Consider the following 20,413-nt stretch of genomic DNA (forward strand, 5'->3'; position numbering starts at 1 on the left):
GGTTAATGTTCTCATATGTATGTACACACACACACACACACATATATATATATGTATGTATGTATATATATGTATGTATTCAGTGATAATTGATCAATTGAAGTCATTTTAATGAACATGCAATATTATTTTTATGTACCTAGATCCATTAATAATTATATTTGACGCCTCTTGGCAAAGTGGACCAATATTTTTTAAATAATTAAAATATTATTATTTTAAGTGAGTTGGAATTACAGAATGTAAATAAAATATTATTGAATTCAATTGTATTGAATTCAGTTATATTAAAAAAAAAAAAGATATGACATATGGGATCCAATTTTGAAAGTGGAAGAGTATTTCATGAATGCAATTATGCAAATAACCTTATATCATGGACTATGGAGCGTGATCTGATTAAAATGGTCATGGTGATTGTGTTACTCATCCTAGGCATCGAAGACGACAATAAAAAAAGCCTCTTCTGAACCATGATATGTAGAAGGGAATATTATCAATGAGTCGAAGATTGGAAATGGTTACTCAAGAGGTGTGCAAGACAGTTCAACAAGTCTTGCCTATGTCCGACCAAACCATTAATGAATCTAACGGAGCAGCAAGTTCCTTCAAGGAAAGCTTCCAATTTGTAATACAATCCGCAAATCAAGTTTTTTGTAACTTAGCTAGAAAAGTAATTTTTATGTCTAACCGTAAGAAATGGTTAACCATTTCTTTGTGCTTTGTTGTAAACGTTCATACCTTTGATTAATATATTAGCTATTATTCAAAAAGAAATCATAGGTGGTTAACCCTAATGCTGCCTCCCTTTTCTCTCCAAAACAAAAGCCTTTCCCTGCTACTCAACTTTCCATCGTCGGCCTCCGGCCGGAGCTCTAATGGAGCTTTGAGCCAGCGGTTTTGGTCACCTCCCATGTTTGTTCTCGCTCTTCTTCTGCCCCGACCACCGTCGTAGTTCCGTATAAAATAATAGTAGGTAGGTATTGGGGTTTGTGTTGGTAGTCTTAACTCCCAACCCTACTTTGACTTTACCCACTTTTTTTTCTCTATTATTGTGTTTTCCTCTCGTTAGTTTCACGAGCATTTTTCCTCTCGTTACTTTCACGAGCTTTTCATTTTCATTAGCATAAATCGTTTAGTTTGGTTTCGACAAGTGTTGATCTTATCCTGGGCGAGCAAAAAAGAATGATGACGAAGACCCAGATTTTTGAAGAAGCTTTAAGCTCCCTGAAGGAACATAGCTTCATAGTTATGAAACAGTTTGCGATTCAAGTTTTCTATAGCATAGTTAGAAAAGTTGTTTCTATGTCTGACTGTAAGGAATGGTTTACCATTTCAATGTAAACGTTTTATGTTATGAATTAATGGAATAGCTACGTTTATCTTAAAAAAAAAAAAAAAATCATTGGTGGTATGAGTGTAATTTAATAAACCTGAGGGGTTCAGGTGAAATTATGCCCCGCCATAACTGTAATCCCACTGAACTCTCCCATTTGCCATGCTCTCTCTCAGCGGAGAACTGAAACTCCGGACATCTAACGCTGTTGAAATGATCCTCCATTCCGGTTCTCTATACAGAAAACTCCATTTTCTTCACATTATCTGTTATTTGCCCCAACGCAAAGCAGAGTTTATGGAGAAGCAAAGCTCCGAAATCTCCGGTTGAAATGATCCTCCATTTCTATCATGCATATCCAAATTACGATTCATTTTTTCTCATAATCTGTTAGTATCGAGCATCCTCTTCGTCCGTGTTTCCGGGACCTAAAAATGCTGAAGTTAAGGGCTTTCCGGCCGACGAATGAAAAGATTAAGAAGATTCACGTGCACCCGACGCAACCGTGGCTCGTCACCGCCGATGTGTCGGATCACGTATCCGTTTGGAATTGGGAATACCGCCAGGTTCGTATAATTGATTTTGAAAGTGTTAATCCGCCTAGGCGCCGATTAATCCGGCTTAGGCGCTAGGCGGCGTTGGTGAACCGCTAACCTATCACATTAAATAGTGGTCTAGGCGCGCTAACCTATCACATTAAATAGTGGTCTAGGCGCCTAAGCCGCCTAAGCTCCGCCTAACTATTGTTCTTTTTTTTAATGGGTTATTTCACTCTGAAACAATCTTAAATTGTACTAGATATTTTTTAGGTTAATATTTAATATTTTAGTATTATTATATAATTTATAATTATTAGTCTTTAAAAAATTAAAAATATTTAAATAAATTTTTAAAAAATAAAAAATAAAATAAAAAAGTACAAGGGTAGGAAGCGGCTAACGATTTTTTTTTCAACCATGATTTTGAATTAAAAATGATTTTTTCCCCTACGATTTTGAGATTTTTGTCAATTCTCTAATTATACCATCATACCATGAGTTAGATAACTGAGGAGCCTGGGCGGAAGAATCTTGTTTGAAATGAATGTCAGTAGCTGAAATGTTACTTGTCGAGTTTGAAATATAATATTAATATTTGATGTTGTAATGAATCATGTTTGAACTAAATACGCAATGGATATTCCGAAGTCATGACTCATGTGTGACTGTGTTCATTGTATATCGATTGTTGTTAATTTGGTTTTCGGCCATTAGGTGATTTATGAGCTGAAAGCTGGTGGTGTTGATGAGAGGCGATTGGTCGGGGCAAAGCTCGAGAAGCTGGCTGAGGGTGAATCAGGTAGGATATAGTGCTGTAGACTTATAGCAGGAGATGTCATGCCAACTGTTTTAAATTTCTAAATTCAAGTATGTTGATAATGTGTTGACTTTATTGTATTTATCTGATGAGCTGATATTCTAATAAGATACCAACTGCACTTTAGGTATCTTTAGAGGAGATGATGGTACATGTAGAAGCTATAGTATAGATAGTATAGTTACATGTATTTTCATCTAATAATCATTATCATCCGCCTAAATATATTGTTTTAACTTTTAATGGATATAATGTTATTTATCATAGCAAAACTAGTTGATTGAAATGTTGCTGAGATATATAGAAATTAGAATTGTAAAGGAGGTCTTAAATCTGTAATTTTAGTACGTAAATAAAAAATGGCATTTTATTCTGTTTGTAAGTCTGCCCATCCAATGGTGGGATGAAGTGTCTAATTCAGAATCTGAATGGAAGCAGCAATGGCTTTCAATTCCATTCCATCATATAAAACATCTGAATGAAATCAAATTCTAGAAATGATGTCCTACACTCCTACTTTGATTCCATTCCATAATACAAACATAAAATAAATATGTTAGAGGTTTCAGAGAGAAGTATGAAGAAATTTTTTGGTCTTGAATAGATGGAAAATCTAACTCAGAGTATAAATGTGCTGTGGGGAACCTGGAAAATCTAACTCCTATCACCTAAACAGGTTCGATCAGATTCTTGGTATAAAGTTCTGGTATGATGAGGGTCAGGAAGTTTTATCATAAAAACTCTGGGGTACTATATGTGGAGTAGTTTTTCTATTTGAGTAGTGTAGATTCTGGTAAAAGTAATGGGGCTCATCGTGTTGAGATATAATTTGGGAAATATATATTGTTGACTTGTAGACGTTTCTTGCTGCCTTTCTTTATTTAAGCGGCCCATCAAATAAGGGAATTGCACTGTTACTTTTTGTTCTCAAATTAAGATCTTGCAATCTACCTATTCAAGAGCAGATCACTTGTAATTTTTACTTACTATGTCTTTGTGTGACAGAGCATAGAGGGAAACCAACTGAAGCTATACGGGCTGGGAGGTAATGGATTCATTGGACTGCCCCTGAAGGGTTTTGCAGCGTCTGCTGCTATGTTGTTGAACCTGAATCCCACCATTCTTTTGCATGGTTCAAGTGTTAAGCAGGTTAAATTTTATGATGATGATGTACGTTATTGGCAACTTTTGCGCAATCGTTCTGCTGCTGCTGAAGCTCCAACAGCTGCCAGTAATGTCACTTCAGCTTTTAGTGCACCCTCACCGTCAGCGAAAGGAAGACATTTTCTTGTAATATGTTGCGAGAACAAAGCAATCTTTTTGGATTTGGTGACAATGCGTGGCCGTGATGTACCAAAGCAGGACCTTGACAACAAATCACTTATCTGGCAAGTTTTAATCTATCCTTCTTCAAGTTATAAGACCATAGATGGTATAAAATCTTCTGAAAGTGAAAGCTTGTTAGTTCTAATGCTTTCTCATCACATAGACAATTCCTCCTGGCTCTTTACTTGACTTTCCTTTTATTCACTCTCTGATAAGCTAGGGATTTTTGGATGATTTGAGCCAATAAATATAGGAGCCTGCAAGTATGTTATGAACATCTTTATCCAGAAAAACATTACTGACCATGGAAGGGTTCTAGGTGCATTGTTATGTATCTATGTATTTTCCCCTTTATCTATTTTGATTAGACTTAATTAAGATGTTCCACATCACTTTTTTTTTTTTTTTTGCTTTCTATACCAAAAAGAAAGTAATCATTTATGTCATTCTATGTGTGGGCATTGGGATTACTTCAGGAGTTCCACCCAGTAATATGCATGTGATAACCGGAAACTATCTGCTATAACCTATTTGATTACATGTGCATGATAAATTATTTCCCTTGTCATCCTAGTGGTCACTGATATTTGCACATATCTCCATATTCTCTTTTATTTGTGACTTTGGAAAGTTGGGCGACCTTGAGTGACTAATGAGTTATTTTCTTTATTTTGCTTTACACTGTCACAGCATGGAATTCCTCTGCAGATCAAATGGTGGTGATGGTCCTCTTGTAGCTTTTGGTTCATCAGATGGTGCAATTAGAGTCCTCTCAATGATAACATGGAAGGTCTCCATCTATCTCTTGCTTTTTTCTTTTCCTAATATTTTTTCTTTTTCCAATTTCCAAGATCTTTGGTTTATCACCAGTTTTTTAAATAAATAGTGTGATGTAGCCTATATAATTCTTAGCTAGGGATAATATGTCAAAAATTTCTATCTTTTTTGCTTTTGTCTATCTGCAGCTTGCTCGAAGATACACTGGAGGCCATAAAGGAGCAATTTCCTGTCTGATGACCTTCTTATCTGCTTCTGGCGAGGTACTATTTTGGTTTTTGGCAAACCTTGGAGTTTCATATATTGCTACATGAAAGTATCTCTAACCTTAATTTTTAATGAAGCTCCCTTTTTTTTTTCTAATAATTCAAAAAAAAAATTGGATTTTAAAATTAGCATAAGTTTGTCTAAATTTTTATTTAAATTTGCAACTTTTTATATCCAATAGGTGAGTGGCATTAAGAAGTTCTGATCTTTGACTTACCAGTTAGCTAAGAAATGTTCATTTGTGATAGTCCTGCTGTTTTCCACGGGTGGGTGGGGTAAAAACTTGCTAGAACATTTAGCAGATAAGTTAGGTTTTGTGTGTTTAAAATCATACTAGTTTGAGCTCATAGACTGGAGTTTTGTGTTTAAAATCATAGTAGTTTGAAATCATAGAGCAGCTAATATTATCAGCTTTTGTTGTGCTATTATTTCTCTGGTTATGAGATTTCTCAAACTGTCTTTCTTTTACTCATTAGAGAGAATGCAGAAATCAAATATTTGAAAATTGGAAGAGTAAATTAATTGAGCTGCTGATCCTAACAAGTCTGTTACCTTCCTTTGTACTTTTCAAAAAAATAGTAAACTATTAACCAGTAGACTTGAATAGTTCTTATTTGTTGACTAGATGGGGCTCCTGTACTAGTTCTTATTTGCATACTAGATGGGGCTTCCTTAATAGAGTGGTGAAAGTGGTTAAATATTTTGCTCTTTGACCTGGTAAAGTAACCAAGATAAGTTATGACCTATTTCGATTTTAAAAATATTCAACTCTATTTTATAAAAAATGAAACTCTCAATTTATTTAATTAATTTGAATAAAATAATTATTTATTAGAATATCTATATGTGTATGTTTCTATAATATTTTTCTTGAAGTTTTAACATAAATCAATTATTAATGGTTGCAATTAGATGTGTGGTTAGTGTGAATATTGTAACTTTTGTACAAAATGAAACTTTGCAATTTATTTAATTAGTTCAGTTTTAAAAAATAACATTAATTCTAACATTCTTTATTAAGTGTTGGAAGGAGTCAGTAGTTTTGGTATGAACCATAAATCATCAATTGTCATTCTAATCAAAGGCTTTAATTAAGGTATCATGAGTGGATGAATTTACCCTAATTAGTTTAGTTAATCTATGTGTAAAATATTATTTTATGTTATTTATTTTTGAAGAAGAACTTATTAAAACAAATTGTAAAACATCATGAAACATAGTAGAAGGAATGGAAAACCATTCCATACAATCTGACAAAGAACCCGCTACCCTAGCAATCAAATGGGCTACTTGGTTTGCAGATCGTTTAATTCAGCCAGCTGAGAACCTCACAAATGCTCACTGCTTCTGCTTCCTTTGGTTGGATTCTCCTTGCCAAGGAACTCCCTTTGCTGCAACAAAATCTCAATTCGCATTGCCAGAATAAAGACGAACCCCATTCTGTTCTGGCCTGTTGATTGCAGCATCTATATTCACTTTAAGCCATCCTTCAGGTGGTTTGACCCACCTTTCAACCTGATTCAGACTGGTATTCTGACGTTGTTTGTTTCCTGAACTTGTTTCTCTCCAATTTTGAAGGAAACTTAAAGCTCCATCAAGTATATTTCTTTGTGAAGTTTTCTTGTTATTCTAGATTTTGTTGTTCCTTGCCTCCCATAAACTCTAACATATCATTATGAGACGGCACAAGCTTTCGACATTCAAACTCCTGATGTTTAGATCAATCCATTCTTGAAAGGAGATGAAGCTATTCATTTTGATTCCTCCTATCATATTCCAGCAACCCTATGCTATTTCACATTCCACAAACACATGGAAGCTCGACTTATTTCCAGAGGACTACAATTGACACAAAGTTGGGCAGGGAACACGTTTAACTGACAAGAAATCAGCTGTTGGAAGACAGTTTATGCAAACCTGCCAGAAGAAATTTTTAGCATTAGGGGGAATATTAAAATTCCACATTTTATTCCATTTCGGCACCTCTGTGGACTGGAAATTTGGGTCTATAGCAGCCAGCTTTTTACAGAATATTTGCCATTCTCTTCCCCACTCCAGAAAAGTGTCTTTAGTTTCACTTTCTCCTAGTGGTATATTCAAGATCAGTTTTCTGTCTCTCTCTTCAAAGATATCTGCAATAATATCCTTGTCCCATTCTATCCCTTGCTCATTCATAATAGAGGATACAGTGGCTTCCTTGAGTTGTGGTGGCATTCATGTTTGGATGAAGGGAACTTCAGCATTGGGAATCCATGGTTCAGTCCAAATGTTAATAGATTTACCATTCCCAACTCTCCATCTACAACCTTTCCAAATAATGTCTTGGGCCTCCAACAAATTGCGCTATGCAAACTAGGGAGTTCGACCAATTTTAGCTTTTAGAAAAGAAGTCTTCGGGAAGTATCTAGCTTTAAACACTTTGGAGACTAAAGAATCTGGATTCCGAATAAATCTCCACCCTTGTTTTTCCAACATGGCTTTGTTGAACTCTTGCAATCTCCTAAGATCCATACTCCCATTTTCTTTGGTTTAAAAGATGTTGCCATGCTTTCTAACAAATCCCTTTTCCTTCACCACAACCACCACCACCACCCCACCCCCCCGCGCCCCCAAACCAATAAGCATTGATTGTAGTCTCAATGTTCATACATAACTCTTGAGGGAGAAAAACACGCTCATTGCAAAAGTCAGGAAAGCTTGTATGACATTCTTCAAAAGTATCTCTCATCTTGCCTTAGAAAGATGCTTGTGATTCCAGCTTTGTATTCTTCCCAATACTCTCTTTAATGAAGCTTAGTATTTCTGTTCTCTTTTTTCCCACCAGAGAAGGCAAACCTAGATACTTTCCTTTCACTTCACCTCTTTTTATTTATTTATTTATTTTTATTTTTTTGTAAAAGAACTCTTCATTCTCTTCTTGGACAGATTCACCTATGTTTCTACTAAAAGTGATGGTTGATTTTCTATAATTGATAGTCTATCCAAAGGCTGGTGTAAATTCCAAGAGAAAATCTTTAAGCACATTTCATTCCAGAGAATTATCTCTACAAAATAGGAGAATCATCAGTGAACAGGAAGTGTGAAATAGCTGGTGCTTCCCAACACGCCACCTCACCTGTGTGCAAGCCAGAGTCTCTTTTTATCGGTGATACTAAATTGAAGCATGTGCTCCATCTCAACTAAAGGGCTAAGCTGATAGTTGGACTGCACATTTATGTTTATGTATTATATATATGCTATTAAGCACCATCAATAAGAATATGGTAATCTATAGTAGAAACACACTCCCTGACAAGATTTAGCCACTTTTCACAAAACCCCATTTTCTTCATAATATCCTTCAACAGCCCCTATTCAACATGATTATATATGCCTTACTCATGTCAAGTTTATAACCCACCTTTCCTTGTATCTTTTCTTCAAATAGTGATTAATCTCAAAAGCAATCATAATATTATATGTAGTCTGTCTTTCCAAAACAAACACACTTTTTATTGGGAGATAAGATTGCCAAGCAGAGGTTTTATTTGGTTTGCAAGAACCTTCCCCAAAATTTTTTAGAGGACATTACATAAGGAAATCGGATGCAAGTCATTCATGGATTTTGGGTTGGATATTTTTAGAATTAATACAATTTGAGTTCTATTCAACCCATCAGCAATTTCCCATCTTGAACAAATTGCGCTTACAAAAATGAATTGCATCTGCACCACACTATGCCCCAAAAATGCTGATAATATCCTGGGCTAAACCCATTAGACCTAGCGTCACAACCTAGGCAAGTTGAAGATTTTGCAAATGGGATATCCTTTCTCAATACAATTCAAAATAGAGGCTACATCTCCATGTGCAGAATTAAAAAGCTTCTGGAAGGAATTATGCATGCGAGAGTCTAAAGCCGTACCTTTTTCCACCCAATTCCTATTTGTGTCTAGAAGCTTGGTAATTCTGTTGTTTCTCCTTCTTCTTAAAAGAATTATGGAAGAAACAGGAATTAGTATCACCCTCTCTCAACCAAAACTCCTTAGCTCTCTACTTCTAGAACATGTTTAGTTGCTCTAGGACCTTCAAGTAATTCCGTTGGGCTTCCACAAATATTTGAACTCCCGTTTGATCGTGTTTTCTCATGGACCTATGTTATTTATTAGTATTATGAATTGTAAAGTGCATTTTCAATTTTGTTATTAATTTTGGCAGTCATGAGAACTACTTCTATGTGTGTATTAAGCTTGATTTGTCCCACTCCGTTTTCTTGCATGTAGGGGCTTTTGGTTTCTGGTGGTAGTGATGGGTTGCTCGTAATTTGGAATGCAGACCATGCTCACCATCATCGAGAACTTGTGCCTAAGCTGAGTTTAAAAGTAATCTTCTTATTTTTCATTGTTTCTTTTGCTTTTAGTTTTATCTATGTGAAATATTTGGGTGATTAATTTATTTATTCTTGGCTCTAATTATAAAGAGGTGATTTTTTTAATTTATTATTTATTTATTTTTTTCCTTTTTTGTTCTGGTGAAAATTGCTCTCCTTCAGTGGTTAAGCAACCACGGGAGGGGGGAAGTTTGTGTTCTTGAAAGTCCCCTTTCCGCTTCAATTCTAATCTTGCTTTTGTAGTTCTAAAGAGTGTAAAAAAATGTCTTACTTCACATAAGATGAAAGAATACATTGGTACATATACCTGCTCAAAGTCTCTAAAAAGGAAAGATTATAATCTTATCCCAGTACTGATGCCATCCTATCCCTACAATCATGTTATTATATCTCTAAGAGTAAGTGATCTACAATCTATGCACTCGGTTTATTTACAATTCATAACACTCCCCTCCAAGTTGGAGCATAGATGTTAATCATGTCCAACTTGTTACATAAATAATTAACCTGAGTACTGTTTAAGGTTTTTGTGTAAAGGTTTCTAAGTTACTCTCTAGTCGTCACAAATCTTGTAGATATCAAGCCTCGTTGCAACTTCAATATGCTTGGTTCGTTCATGAAAGATAGGATTGGATGCAATATGAAGTGAGGCTTGATTATCACACCATAATTTTGCAAGAATAGGAGTTTTGAAACTTGCTTCACACAAAAGATAGATGATATACCCATATTACCTCACATGCATATTGTGGCGTAGCCCCGTATTTTGACTTTGCACTCGATCATGATACAACGTTTTGCTTCTTACTCTTCCATGAAACTAGATTCCCACCAAAGAAGACACAATTTCCACTTCTAAATCTTCAATACTCCTTAGACCCTGCCAATAAGCATTTGTAAAACACTCAGTTTTTGTATGCCTATGATTTCTATATAGGATTCCTTGTCCAAGAGCACCTTTTAAATAACAAGGAATTTGTTCCATAGTAGCTTTGTTGGGGATGACATGTATTGACGTGGCTAACAGGATATGTAATATCCCAATGAGTTATTGTTAAATAGTTTAGCTTCCCAAGTCTTCTATACCTTTTCAGATCCTCAAACAATTCCCCTTTGTGAGCTGTATATTGAGAATCATGGGAGCATTACATGGTTTAACTCTCAATTTTCATGTTTTAGTCAACAGATCAAGTGCATGCTTTTATTGGGATAGTAATATCCCTTTCTTATTTCTTGTGACTTCTATACCCAGGAAATATTTTAGCATCCCTATGTCTTTTGTGATAAATTGAGTATGAAGAAATGACTTGAGGGCTGTAATACCTTTGGTGTCACTTCTTGTGATGACAATGTCATCCACATAGACCACTAGCAAGACAATACCTATTTTAGATCACTTATAAAATAGAGAGTGGTCAGATTTTCTTGTTTGCCATTCCAAACTGCTCTGTTGCTTGACTAAATTTTCCAAACTAAGCTCAAGGACTTTGTTTTAAATCATACAGAGATTTGGAAAGTTGGCATACCTTCCTGTACACTTCCTCTTGAAGATCTCCATGTAGAAAGGCGTTCTTGATGTCAAGTTCATGCAAAGGCCATAGATAGTTGTCCTAAAAATAAGCAATCGAATAGATGTGAACTTAGCAACAGGGCAAAGGTGTCAAAATAATCTACCCCTTAAGTTTGAGCCTATCCTTGCACTATAAGGCGAGCCTTCAATCGAGCAATAGATCCACCAGATGTGATGGCAAATGCCCATTGTAGCCAATAGGTTTCTTACCTACAAGTAAGCTTACCAAATTCCAAGTACCATTCTAGTCTAAAGCATTCATTTCTTCTATCTTAGCATTGTACCATCCATGATGGGACATGGCTTCTTTCACTATTTTAGGGAGAGAGGAAGAGTCAATGGATGCAATAAAAGAATAAAAGAACAAGATGATGGTGACAGATTATCATAAGTGACAAAGGAAGAAACAAGATAATTGCACTTGTGTTTACCTTTGCGAAGAGAAATTGGAATATCATCATTGGAGACTTGATCTAATGGCGAAGAAATTGGTTCAGGACACGGGGTAGGCATGGGCTCAAGTATAATGGGGGTTAACTTAGGAAGTCTTGGTCTACAAGAATAAACTTGAAGAACTGAAGGACACATTTTGAAATTGAGGACACAACTTCTTCAACAAAGGTACCCAAGCAACAATGGGTTTCGAAAGGAGAAACAACAACTAAACATGCAACAGATTTTGGCTTGTCGATGTCAAGGATGTAGAGGCCACTGGACTCATGTACCAATAATCTTCTTCGTCATAAGATCCTAAAACAAATATTAGCCAGTAAAGAATGTTACACAACAGTTGAGAGCACGAGTAAGATTGCTGACAGAGATCAAATTAAAGGACAAATTAGGTAAACTTAGAACATATGACAAGGGAATTGAAGGAGTTGGTGCAATAGAGCCAGGCACAAGTGTTTGTGAAACAGACCCGTCAGTAAGAGTGACGGGAAGACTAGAATTATGGGGTGTAAAAGTTGAGGATAAGCTAGAGTTACCTGTCATATGGTGTGTGACGCCCAAGTCAATAGCCCATTTGGAAGTGGAAGAAAAAAGGCAGGTGTGTGGGTTACCGGAATCGGCAATTGTTGTGATAGGAGTATTTGAAGACTTTAGTGCCTCCTGATATTGGGAGAACTTAGCAAACTTATTTGCAGAGATTATAACAGATTAGGTAGACACATCATTGGTGGAAGCACCACTAGCATACTGAATCCCCCTATTCTTGTTCTACAATTTCCTACAGTCATGCTTCATGTGACCTGTCATGTGGCAATTATGAAAAACAATTCCGCCGGAGTTTTTCCCTTGAAGGTCTCTACCATTACCATTGACGGATTGTCTTCCAGAGTCTGACAAAGAATTTTTACTTATAAGATCACTACTCAATTGAATAGATTGAGAGTTCTTTATGCGTAATACTTGAGAAGAAGTATCTTGTAATGAAGATATTTTAGGACTAGACAAAACCTAAGATATTTAGCTGGAAGTCCTACCAAAAAACTCATGACAACCATTTGTTCTTGTTGCTTTTGTTGAACCTTTATATCATTACTAAAGGGCATTAATTGATTTAGTTCCTCATATGTTTTCTTAAATTCCATTAAGTGATGAGTGACTTATCTTAATTCTCAGCCCAGTAAAAAGCTTTATAAACATTGTACATACGAGTAACATTTCTTTTTCCAAAATACAAAAACTCGAAATATTTCATTAACTCTTTAAAAGTTTCACAATGACGGACTAAACTGATCACATCATTATCAATAAAATTCCAAATTTGTAAAAAAAATTTGGCTCATCCTCTCTCAAGTCTCAACCAAGTTTTCTTAGTGTTCTCATCTTTAGGTTCCTCATCAATTCTATGGTCATCTTTATCTATACTACGTAGATAAAGTTTAATGATTGGGTTAGGGTCACTCAATTGGGCTATAATGCACATGGGTCAAACCACACTAAAAGATTGAATCCAACCAATTAGCTAGTCTAACCCATGACTTTATAAACCCACATGTTCTCTCTTATTTTATCAATATGAGACTCTTAACAAACTTATATTTCGTAAATTTTGACGTGATTGGACCACACCGGAGACTATAAAAGGCTTACCCTCAGCCATTCTAGAGCAAATAAAAAAAACCCAACCACAATCTCAAAACAAAAGCAAGAGAACTTGAGATGAGTCCGACGGACAAAGGGGTCTAACACCAGAGAAGAAACTGTCCAAATTGTGCCCAAAAAAAGTGTTGTACAGACTCAGGCAACCAAAAGTTTTTCAGGTCACTGCTGAAGGCTCACATGTCGGTGTGTGAAGAACCGACGAAGATGTGTATAGAAGCGTGTGGATCACGCTCAATGGTTCTGGCCACTGAATTTTTCAAGGAAGTTCGTCGGACGCTGATGCTCCTCCTTGGTTGGGTGTGTTGATGAGTGATGACAGTAGATCAAAGAAACCAAAAACCCAAGCCTACTATGAACAGTAGACAAAAAAAAAAAAGAAAAGATCGGAAATAAAAATTTCAAAGACAAACTGGCACTGATAAGAATATGTCTTCATATAAGATGAAAGAATTCATGTTATAAGTCGTAAAACATAATCCTATACCAGTAATCATGCCAACATATCCCTACAATCATGTTATTCTATCCCTAAGATTAAGTGATCCACAATCTTTTCCATCAGTTTATTTACAATTCAAACAGTAGTTAATTTCCCTATGCATTTTATTCTCACTTACATGTTTTTACTAGATATTGCCATCTGGTTGGCACCTTATTTTACTATTTCCTGGTGGTCATTTTAGAAGCGGGATTCGTGATGTGTGATAGTAAATGACTAATTGGTAGGCAAGATGGAACCAAGTATTGGAGTTACGTCTCATTTAAGTGGTGAAACTATTGTGTTTGGAGAGGTATTCTAATGTGTCATTTCCACATGCAACTCTCTCTACCCTTTCTTTCTTTCTTTCTTCTTCTTCTTCTTCTTCTTATTTATTATTATTTTCTTATGGTTTTTATATTATAAGTGACAATTTAAAGAGAGATTGGAATCTAATCTGTTGGCACAGCTTTTCTTAATGTCTTATGACACAGTTGACTAATTTGAAATCCATTTTAAATGCCCCTTACTTTCAAGGCACATGATGGTGGTGTTACTGCTGTGGAGCTTTCTAGAGTGATTGGTAGAACCCCCTGGCTAATTACGATAGGTGCTGATAAAACATTAGCAATTTGGGATACCATTTCGCTTAAGGTACTGCATCGCATTGCTTTATTTAAAAGTGCTGTGTTATATAAATTTATTTGTATAACATCAGTTTCCTCTACCCCAACCTAGCTACTTTATTTTTAGGAATTGCGCAGAATAAAACCGGTTTCAAAATTGGCTTGCAATAGTGTCCAGTCTTGGTGTCATCCTCGGGCTCCAAACCTTGATATCTTGATATGTGTTAAGGATTCCCATATTTGGTATGCATATTTCCCACTTGATCCTACTTGCATTAGCATAACTAAGTTGGACACCATAGATGAGAGCTTATTTTCAACTTATTCAGGCTTATCTACTGCTATAAGAACTTAATTTTATTGTGTTAGCTTATGAAAAGAGCCTGTAACTTTTTGAAATGTGTTTTTATCTTATTATAGAAATAAGCTCAAAACAGCATTTTTTTATAAGCCAGTTGAATGCCAAATCTGTTTAAGCTGTTTTAAACTTATATCATGGAACTTATTCGAAAGCTGTTGTCGTAAATATATTTATTTAAGCTGTTTATCAAGACTGAGCCTTAGTATTTCTGAGTTCTCTAAAGGAAGGGACGAGTTTCTGTGAACATTTGGCTGTAGTTCCTTAAATAATCTCCTTGAGGATTTTTTTCCTTTCAAGTTTCAATAGAGGAAAACATTAAATTGTGTTGAGACTTTTGCAGGGCTATTGAACACCCCACTCATTCAGCTCTTACCAGGCCATTGTGCGAACTTTCCTCACTAGTTGCTCTACAACTACTTCCTTCACAGAAAAAGCTCAAAGTAAGTAGCTTATCCTTGATCTAAGTTTTCCTAACTTGTTTATGTGGTGCTAACACAAAAATAGAAAGAAACAAACAAACTTGCTATATGAATGCTTGTGGTTATAGGCTACTTATAGCAGATATGATGTTCTGAACTATGTATCTTGTGCTCAAAGGAGTTTAGAAAAATGTGTGTTCTATTTCTTATTTCATGAGTGAGGTTTAATGATTGGAAAAAGTATTCTTCAAATAATCTTGATGTTTCAGAAGCAGGAAGCCCATCTTCTTTCCTTTAAAGCTAAAATCTCATAGAGGTGGGTGAAATCATTTTTCAAAACTTGACATTCTTCCAAAAATTTATGAGCGTTATTTGTACAAAAATAACTTTCCGTTCTCCACATGATAAAAAATCATTGTTGGTGATGTTAAAACTATTTGAAGAGCATTTCTGTTTCCTTTTTCATAAGCTTATATCAATCATCTATTAGAATGCTCTTTCCTTTGCTATCCTAGGTATACTGCATGGTTACACATCCCTTACAGCCACATCTTGTTGCTACTGGAACCAATGTAGGCATCATTTTGTGTGAATTTGATGCTCTGGCACTTCCATCGGTGGCACCACTGCCAACACCAATAGGAGGCCATGAACATACAGCTATTTATGTAGTTCAAAGGGAACTCAAGCTGCTTAGATTTCAGTTGTCTAACACTGCTAATCCAGCCATTGGGAATAATGGCATCTCAAGTAATACAGCCCCTGAGCAACTCCTAGTTAAGCAAACCAAAAAACATATTACTACAGTTCCGCATGATTCATACTCAGTTCTTTCTGTAAGCAGTTCAGGAAAGTAAGTGATTGCTCAACTTAAAATTAAGTTGCTACTACATCTTTTGTATCATCTCTATCTTCACTATTTGCTCTCCATATTTTTAGGGCATTCATTCACTACTTTTCAGTTATTAGTGACCTTGACTCCTCCGAGTTATCTTGCTCTACAAATCATGCAGGTATCTTGCAATTGTATGGCCAGACATTCCTTACTTCACAATCTACAAGGTTAGTGGTTGGTCAATAGTTGATTCTGGCAGCGCTAGGCTTTTGGTATGGGATACTTGTCGGGATAGATTTGCCTTGTTGGAATCTGCTGTATTTCCAAGAATGCCTATTATTCCAAAAGGTGGTTCATCTAGAAAGGCAAAGGAAGCCGCAGCTGCTGCAGCACAAGCTGCAGCAGAGGCTGCTTCTGCTGCTTCATCTGCCGCTGTTCAAGTTCGTATCTTGCTTGATGATGGAACCTCAAACGTGTTAATGAGGTCTGTCGGCTCTAGGAGTGAGCCAGTAATTGGTTTGCACGGGGGTGCACTACTTGGTGTTGCCTATCGAACATCTTGGAGGGTTCGCTCCATCTCAACTATGCCCTTGTCAGGTTATGGAGCTAGCTCTGTTTCTTCATTTAGTGCTTTTGAGAGCAGTATTGCTTCTCAAAAAGCTTCAGCACAGAACTTTCAGTTATACAGCTGGGAAACGTTTCAGCCAGTGGGTGCTGCTCTTCCTCAACCTGAATGGACAGCATGGGACCAAACAGTTGAGTATTGTGCATTTGCTTATCCTGAATATATTGTCATTGCTTCCCTGCGTCCTCAGTTTAGATACTTGGGAGATGTAGCTATTCCTCATGCTACTGGGGCTGTGTGGCAACGAAGGCAGTTATTTGTTGCAACTCCAACTACAATTGAGTGCATTTTTGTGGATGCTGGTGTTGCATCGGTTGACATAGAAACAAAACGCAGAAAAGAGGAGATGCGACTAAAGGAAGCACAGGCAAGAGCTGTTGCAGAACATGGGGAGTTAGCATTGATAACAATAGACAGTCAGCAAAATGCTCCTCAAGAGAGGATAAAGTTGAGACCGCCTATGCTACAAGTTGTTCGATTAGCTTCTTTTCAGCATGAACACTACATGCCTCCATTCTTGACCTTGCCTAAACTATCTAAGGCTGAGACTGATGAAACATGGATGCCTAAAGAGATGGAAGAGAGGAGAGTTAGTGAGGTTGCTATTGGTGGTGGTGGGATTGCAGTGGCTGTCACTCGTTTCCCAGCAGAGCAAAGAAGACCAGTTGGACCTCTTCTTATAGTGGGTGTTAGGGATGGTGTACTATGGCTAGTAGATAGATATATGTGTGCTCATGCAATATCCCTAAGCCATCCTGGCATTCGTTGTCGCTGTCTTGCAGCTTATGGAGATGCTGTAAGTGCTGTAAAGTGGGCAAGTCGACTTGGTAGGGAGCATCATGATGACTTGGCACAATTTATGCTTGGGATGGGTTATGCAATGGAGGCACTTCACTTGCCTGGAATATCTAAACGGTTAGAGTTTGATCTGGCCATGCAGGGTAATGATTTGAGAAGAGCACTGCAGTGTCTTTTAACAATGAGCAACAGCAGGGATATAGGTCATGAGGCTCTTAGTTTGGATCTGAATGATATAATGAACCTGGCAGAAAAGAAGGAAAATGTTGTGGAAGCCGTTCAAGGAGTAGTTAAATTTGCTAAGGAGTTTATGAATCTTATTGATGCTGCAGATGCTACAGGGCAAGTTGACGTTGCTCGTGAAGCTCTTAAAAGATTAGCAGCTGCAGGTTCAGTGAAGGGAGCTTTGCAAGGTCAGGAGTTAAACGGAGTTGCCTTGAGGCTTGCAAATCATGGGGAGTTGGCACGACTCAGTGTATGCAACATATTTTCTTTTTGATTTCATTTCATAATGCACTTTTGTTTTGTTTATGGGATACAAGTTATAAATGAAATTAATTTAAATATGTTAGATGATATGCAAGACCATGTATGATTTTTTTTCTCCTGTTAATGGTAGATTAACATTTGCAGAATATGGTGAATAACTTAATACCAGTTGGATCTGGGAGAGAAGCAGCATTTGCAGCTGCACTTTTGGGAGACAATTTACTCATGGAGAAAGCATGGCAGGAAACAGGGATGCTTGCTGAGGCTGTGCTTCATGCCCATGTATAGTAATCTTACTATAGTGTTTCTATTAGCTTATCCTCAGAATGTAGTGCGTACTAATCGCCCAGATTCATTAGATAGTGCTTGAATGTGATTGGTCTCATTGTCCCTCAGGCTCATGGGCGACCTTCATTGAGAACATTGGTTCAAGCATGGAATAAAACACTGCAGAAGGAAATGGAGCATACTGCATCAACTAAAACTGATGCCACATCTGCATTTCTTGCCTCTCTTGAGGAACCAAAGCTCACAAGTTTGATAGATGCAGCAAAAAAACACCCAATCGAAATTTTACCTCCAGGAATGGCGTCTCTCTATGGCCCAAATCCTGGTCAAACAAAGGCTCCTCCTGGCAAGCAGGGCATGTTACAACAACTAGGCAAGCAAATTATAGAAGGATCTAAAACTTCACAACCAAATGCAACATCTTCTGCAGAAAATGGGACTGCAACAGTATCAGAATCAGGTATTCCATCTAAGTCAGAAGTGGCACCTTCTGTTACACCAGAACCAGATACTCCAGCTGTGTCAGCATCAACTGCTCCACCTGCAGAACCTGATGCTGCACAAGCACAACCTAGTGCTCCGCAACCATCAGACTTGGGGGCTGAAGTTTCCCCTGAACCAAGCACACCAGATTTGGCACAACCAAAGAATAAAACTTCAGATAATCAAGTCACAGTCTCATCATTGGTGGGTGCTTCAGATCCAACTTTAACTGGAGAAGGCATCCCATCAACATCCAAGGATATCTCATCTGCAGCTGAGAATGAACACCAGTTGCCAGATAACATGGGAAATGCAGTTCCAAATGAGCTTCCAATGATTGAATTTTCTTAACAGGCTTCAGTGACTGGTTTGCCTTTATCTGCAAGATTGTCTATGGGCATTGAGGTAAGAAGTTGATGCAGTTTTGTGTCTGTATATTTGGTGTCATTGCAGCATGTATCATTCTTCCTTATCATATGCTTCAGATGTAGTTGCAGTTGGGTTTGCATTCTTTTATCCCCGAACCCCTATCTGTCACCTCTTTCCCCTACCTTTTGACCTTTTAACAAGTTCTCTTTGACATCTGCTTTCAAGAAAGAACTGACTTTACATGTTGGCCTTACCTGTATGTGATGCATCAGGCATCTCCTTGTTCTCTTAATATATTATTATTTTTATTATGAGGACAAATAGACAGTCATGAGGTTTAGAGCCTTCTGAAAATGGTTGCACAATCTCTGCCCTGGAAATTTGTTGGTTTGTTAATTCCAATCGTATGCCACTAGGCTTTAGTTGAAATGATTATTAATTTATAGTACTTGATACACGACAATTAAATGAATTTGCTCTTAACAGCAGTGGAGTAGTGATGGCAATGGTTTTAAATCCAACCCATGCCTACCAGTTAGATTAGAAACTGACGTGGGCCTTATAATTGTTCAGTTGCTACTGTCCTTTGTCCTAATTATTTGCATCTAAACAGGGATGTTCACTGAGAATTGAATGAGAGAAGTATTATATGCGTGAATGTTTGAAGGAGTGAACTTGATATGTGGTTAGTCATTATGATTGACTGACTTGTGTAAATCTTGTGTAAATGGAAGTGTTTCGGTAGACACATTTGCTCATGATAGCGGGTCACTCTGGATTTTGGACTGAATAATCTGTTTAATTTGTAAACTATGCAGATGCAACATGGAGGCAAAAGCAAAGAAAAGAGTCAACCAAAGTGCCAGAATTTGAACTCTCTGCCTTTGATTGCCAGAAAACAAGGCTGAATCCCAACCACCATCAGGTACTAGTGATTCTCAAGGTACTCCTTGCCTAAACTCTTGAGAATTGGTTTTTAGGCAAGAATGGTTTGATTTCTTCAGCTAACTTAGTGATGCTGAGTTCTCAAGGTGCCATTAAGAATTGGCACGTATCAGATAATAAAATCATGCAAGTTTTGATCTGCTAATAATGGGTGGACATTGTTTTAACTTCCTTTCATTTCACTCAACTCTTATTAAGTGCCTGCCAATTTGCCCTTGTGGACACCTGACAGTTTGTTATCAAGCTTCGGGTCTCAAAATATGCAGCAGTATGAATGATCCATCTCTCATTTCAACTTCACCAATTGAGCATGTAAAACGCATTTATTCTTCCGGCAAATAGTTATACCTCAAAATGACGATGTATTCTTTGGGCGGGAAAATGCAAGTGCAAGAAGTTGTTGCTTTATTATAGAGGGAGATTCGTATATTTGTATTGTTTTTTATGTTCATTCTCTAGATATTGTGTTGTTGAGATGTTGATATTTATAAATTGGTGAAGGTAAGAAACACAAGTCATACTTGTGTTTCTCTTTCATTGATATTTGCAAGAAATGCAAGTCGCACTTGCATTACTTGTATAGGGGA

General features: G+C 36.9%; 1 protein-coding gene across 1 annotated transcript; it reads left to right on the forward strand.

Annotated features, from left to right (window-relative positions):
• Positions 1 to 1,770: 1,770 nt before the first annotated feature.
• On the forward strand, positions 1,771 to 20,154 carry LOC115999011. The gene is made up of 15 exons (XM_031238731.1): positions 1,771 to 1,902; positions 2,590 to 2,674; positions 3,698 to 3,737; positions 3,832 to 4,080; positions 4,709 to 4,808; positions 4,984 to 5,058; positions 9,325 to 9,423; positions 14,126 to 14,242; positions 14,342 to 14,457; positions 14,916 to 15,015; positions 15,510 to 15,847; positions 16,008 to 17,727; positions 17,886 to 18,023; positions 18,138 to 18,917; positions 19,700 to 20,154. The coding sequence occupies exons 1-14, from the start codon at positions 1,771 to 1,773 to the stop codon at positions 18,861 to 18,863; spliced, it is 4,035 nt and encodes a 1,344-aa protein (XP_031094591.1). The 3' UTR covers positions 18,864 to 18,917; positions 19,700 to 20,154.
• Positions 20,155 to 20,413: the final 259 nt, after the last annotated feature.

Source organism: Ipomoea triloba, chromosome 1, assembly GCF_003576645.1.
Source record: "Ipomoea triloba cultivar NCNSP0323 chromosome 1, ASM357664v1".
NCBI lineage: Eukaryota > Viridiplantae > Streptophyta > Magnoliopsida > Solanales > Convolvulaceae > Ipomoea > Ipomoea triloba.

Bases quoted from the DNA above. Each gene is read 5' to 3' on its own strand.
- LOC115999011 (XM_031238731.1), top strand. From the start codon at position 1,771: ATGCTGAAGTTAAGGGCTTTCCGGCCGACGAATGAAAAGATTAAGAAG. The intron at 3,738-3,831 runs GTAATGGATTCA...GCATGGTTCAAG, and splicing joins GAAGCTATACGGGCTGGGAG to TGTTAAGCAGGTTAAATTTT. The intron at 14,458-14,915 runs GTATGCATATTT...AGACTTTTGCAG, and splicing joins GTTAAGGATTCCCATATTTG to GGCTATTGAACACCCCACTC.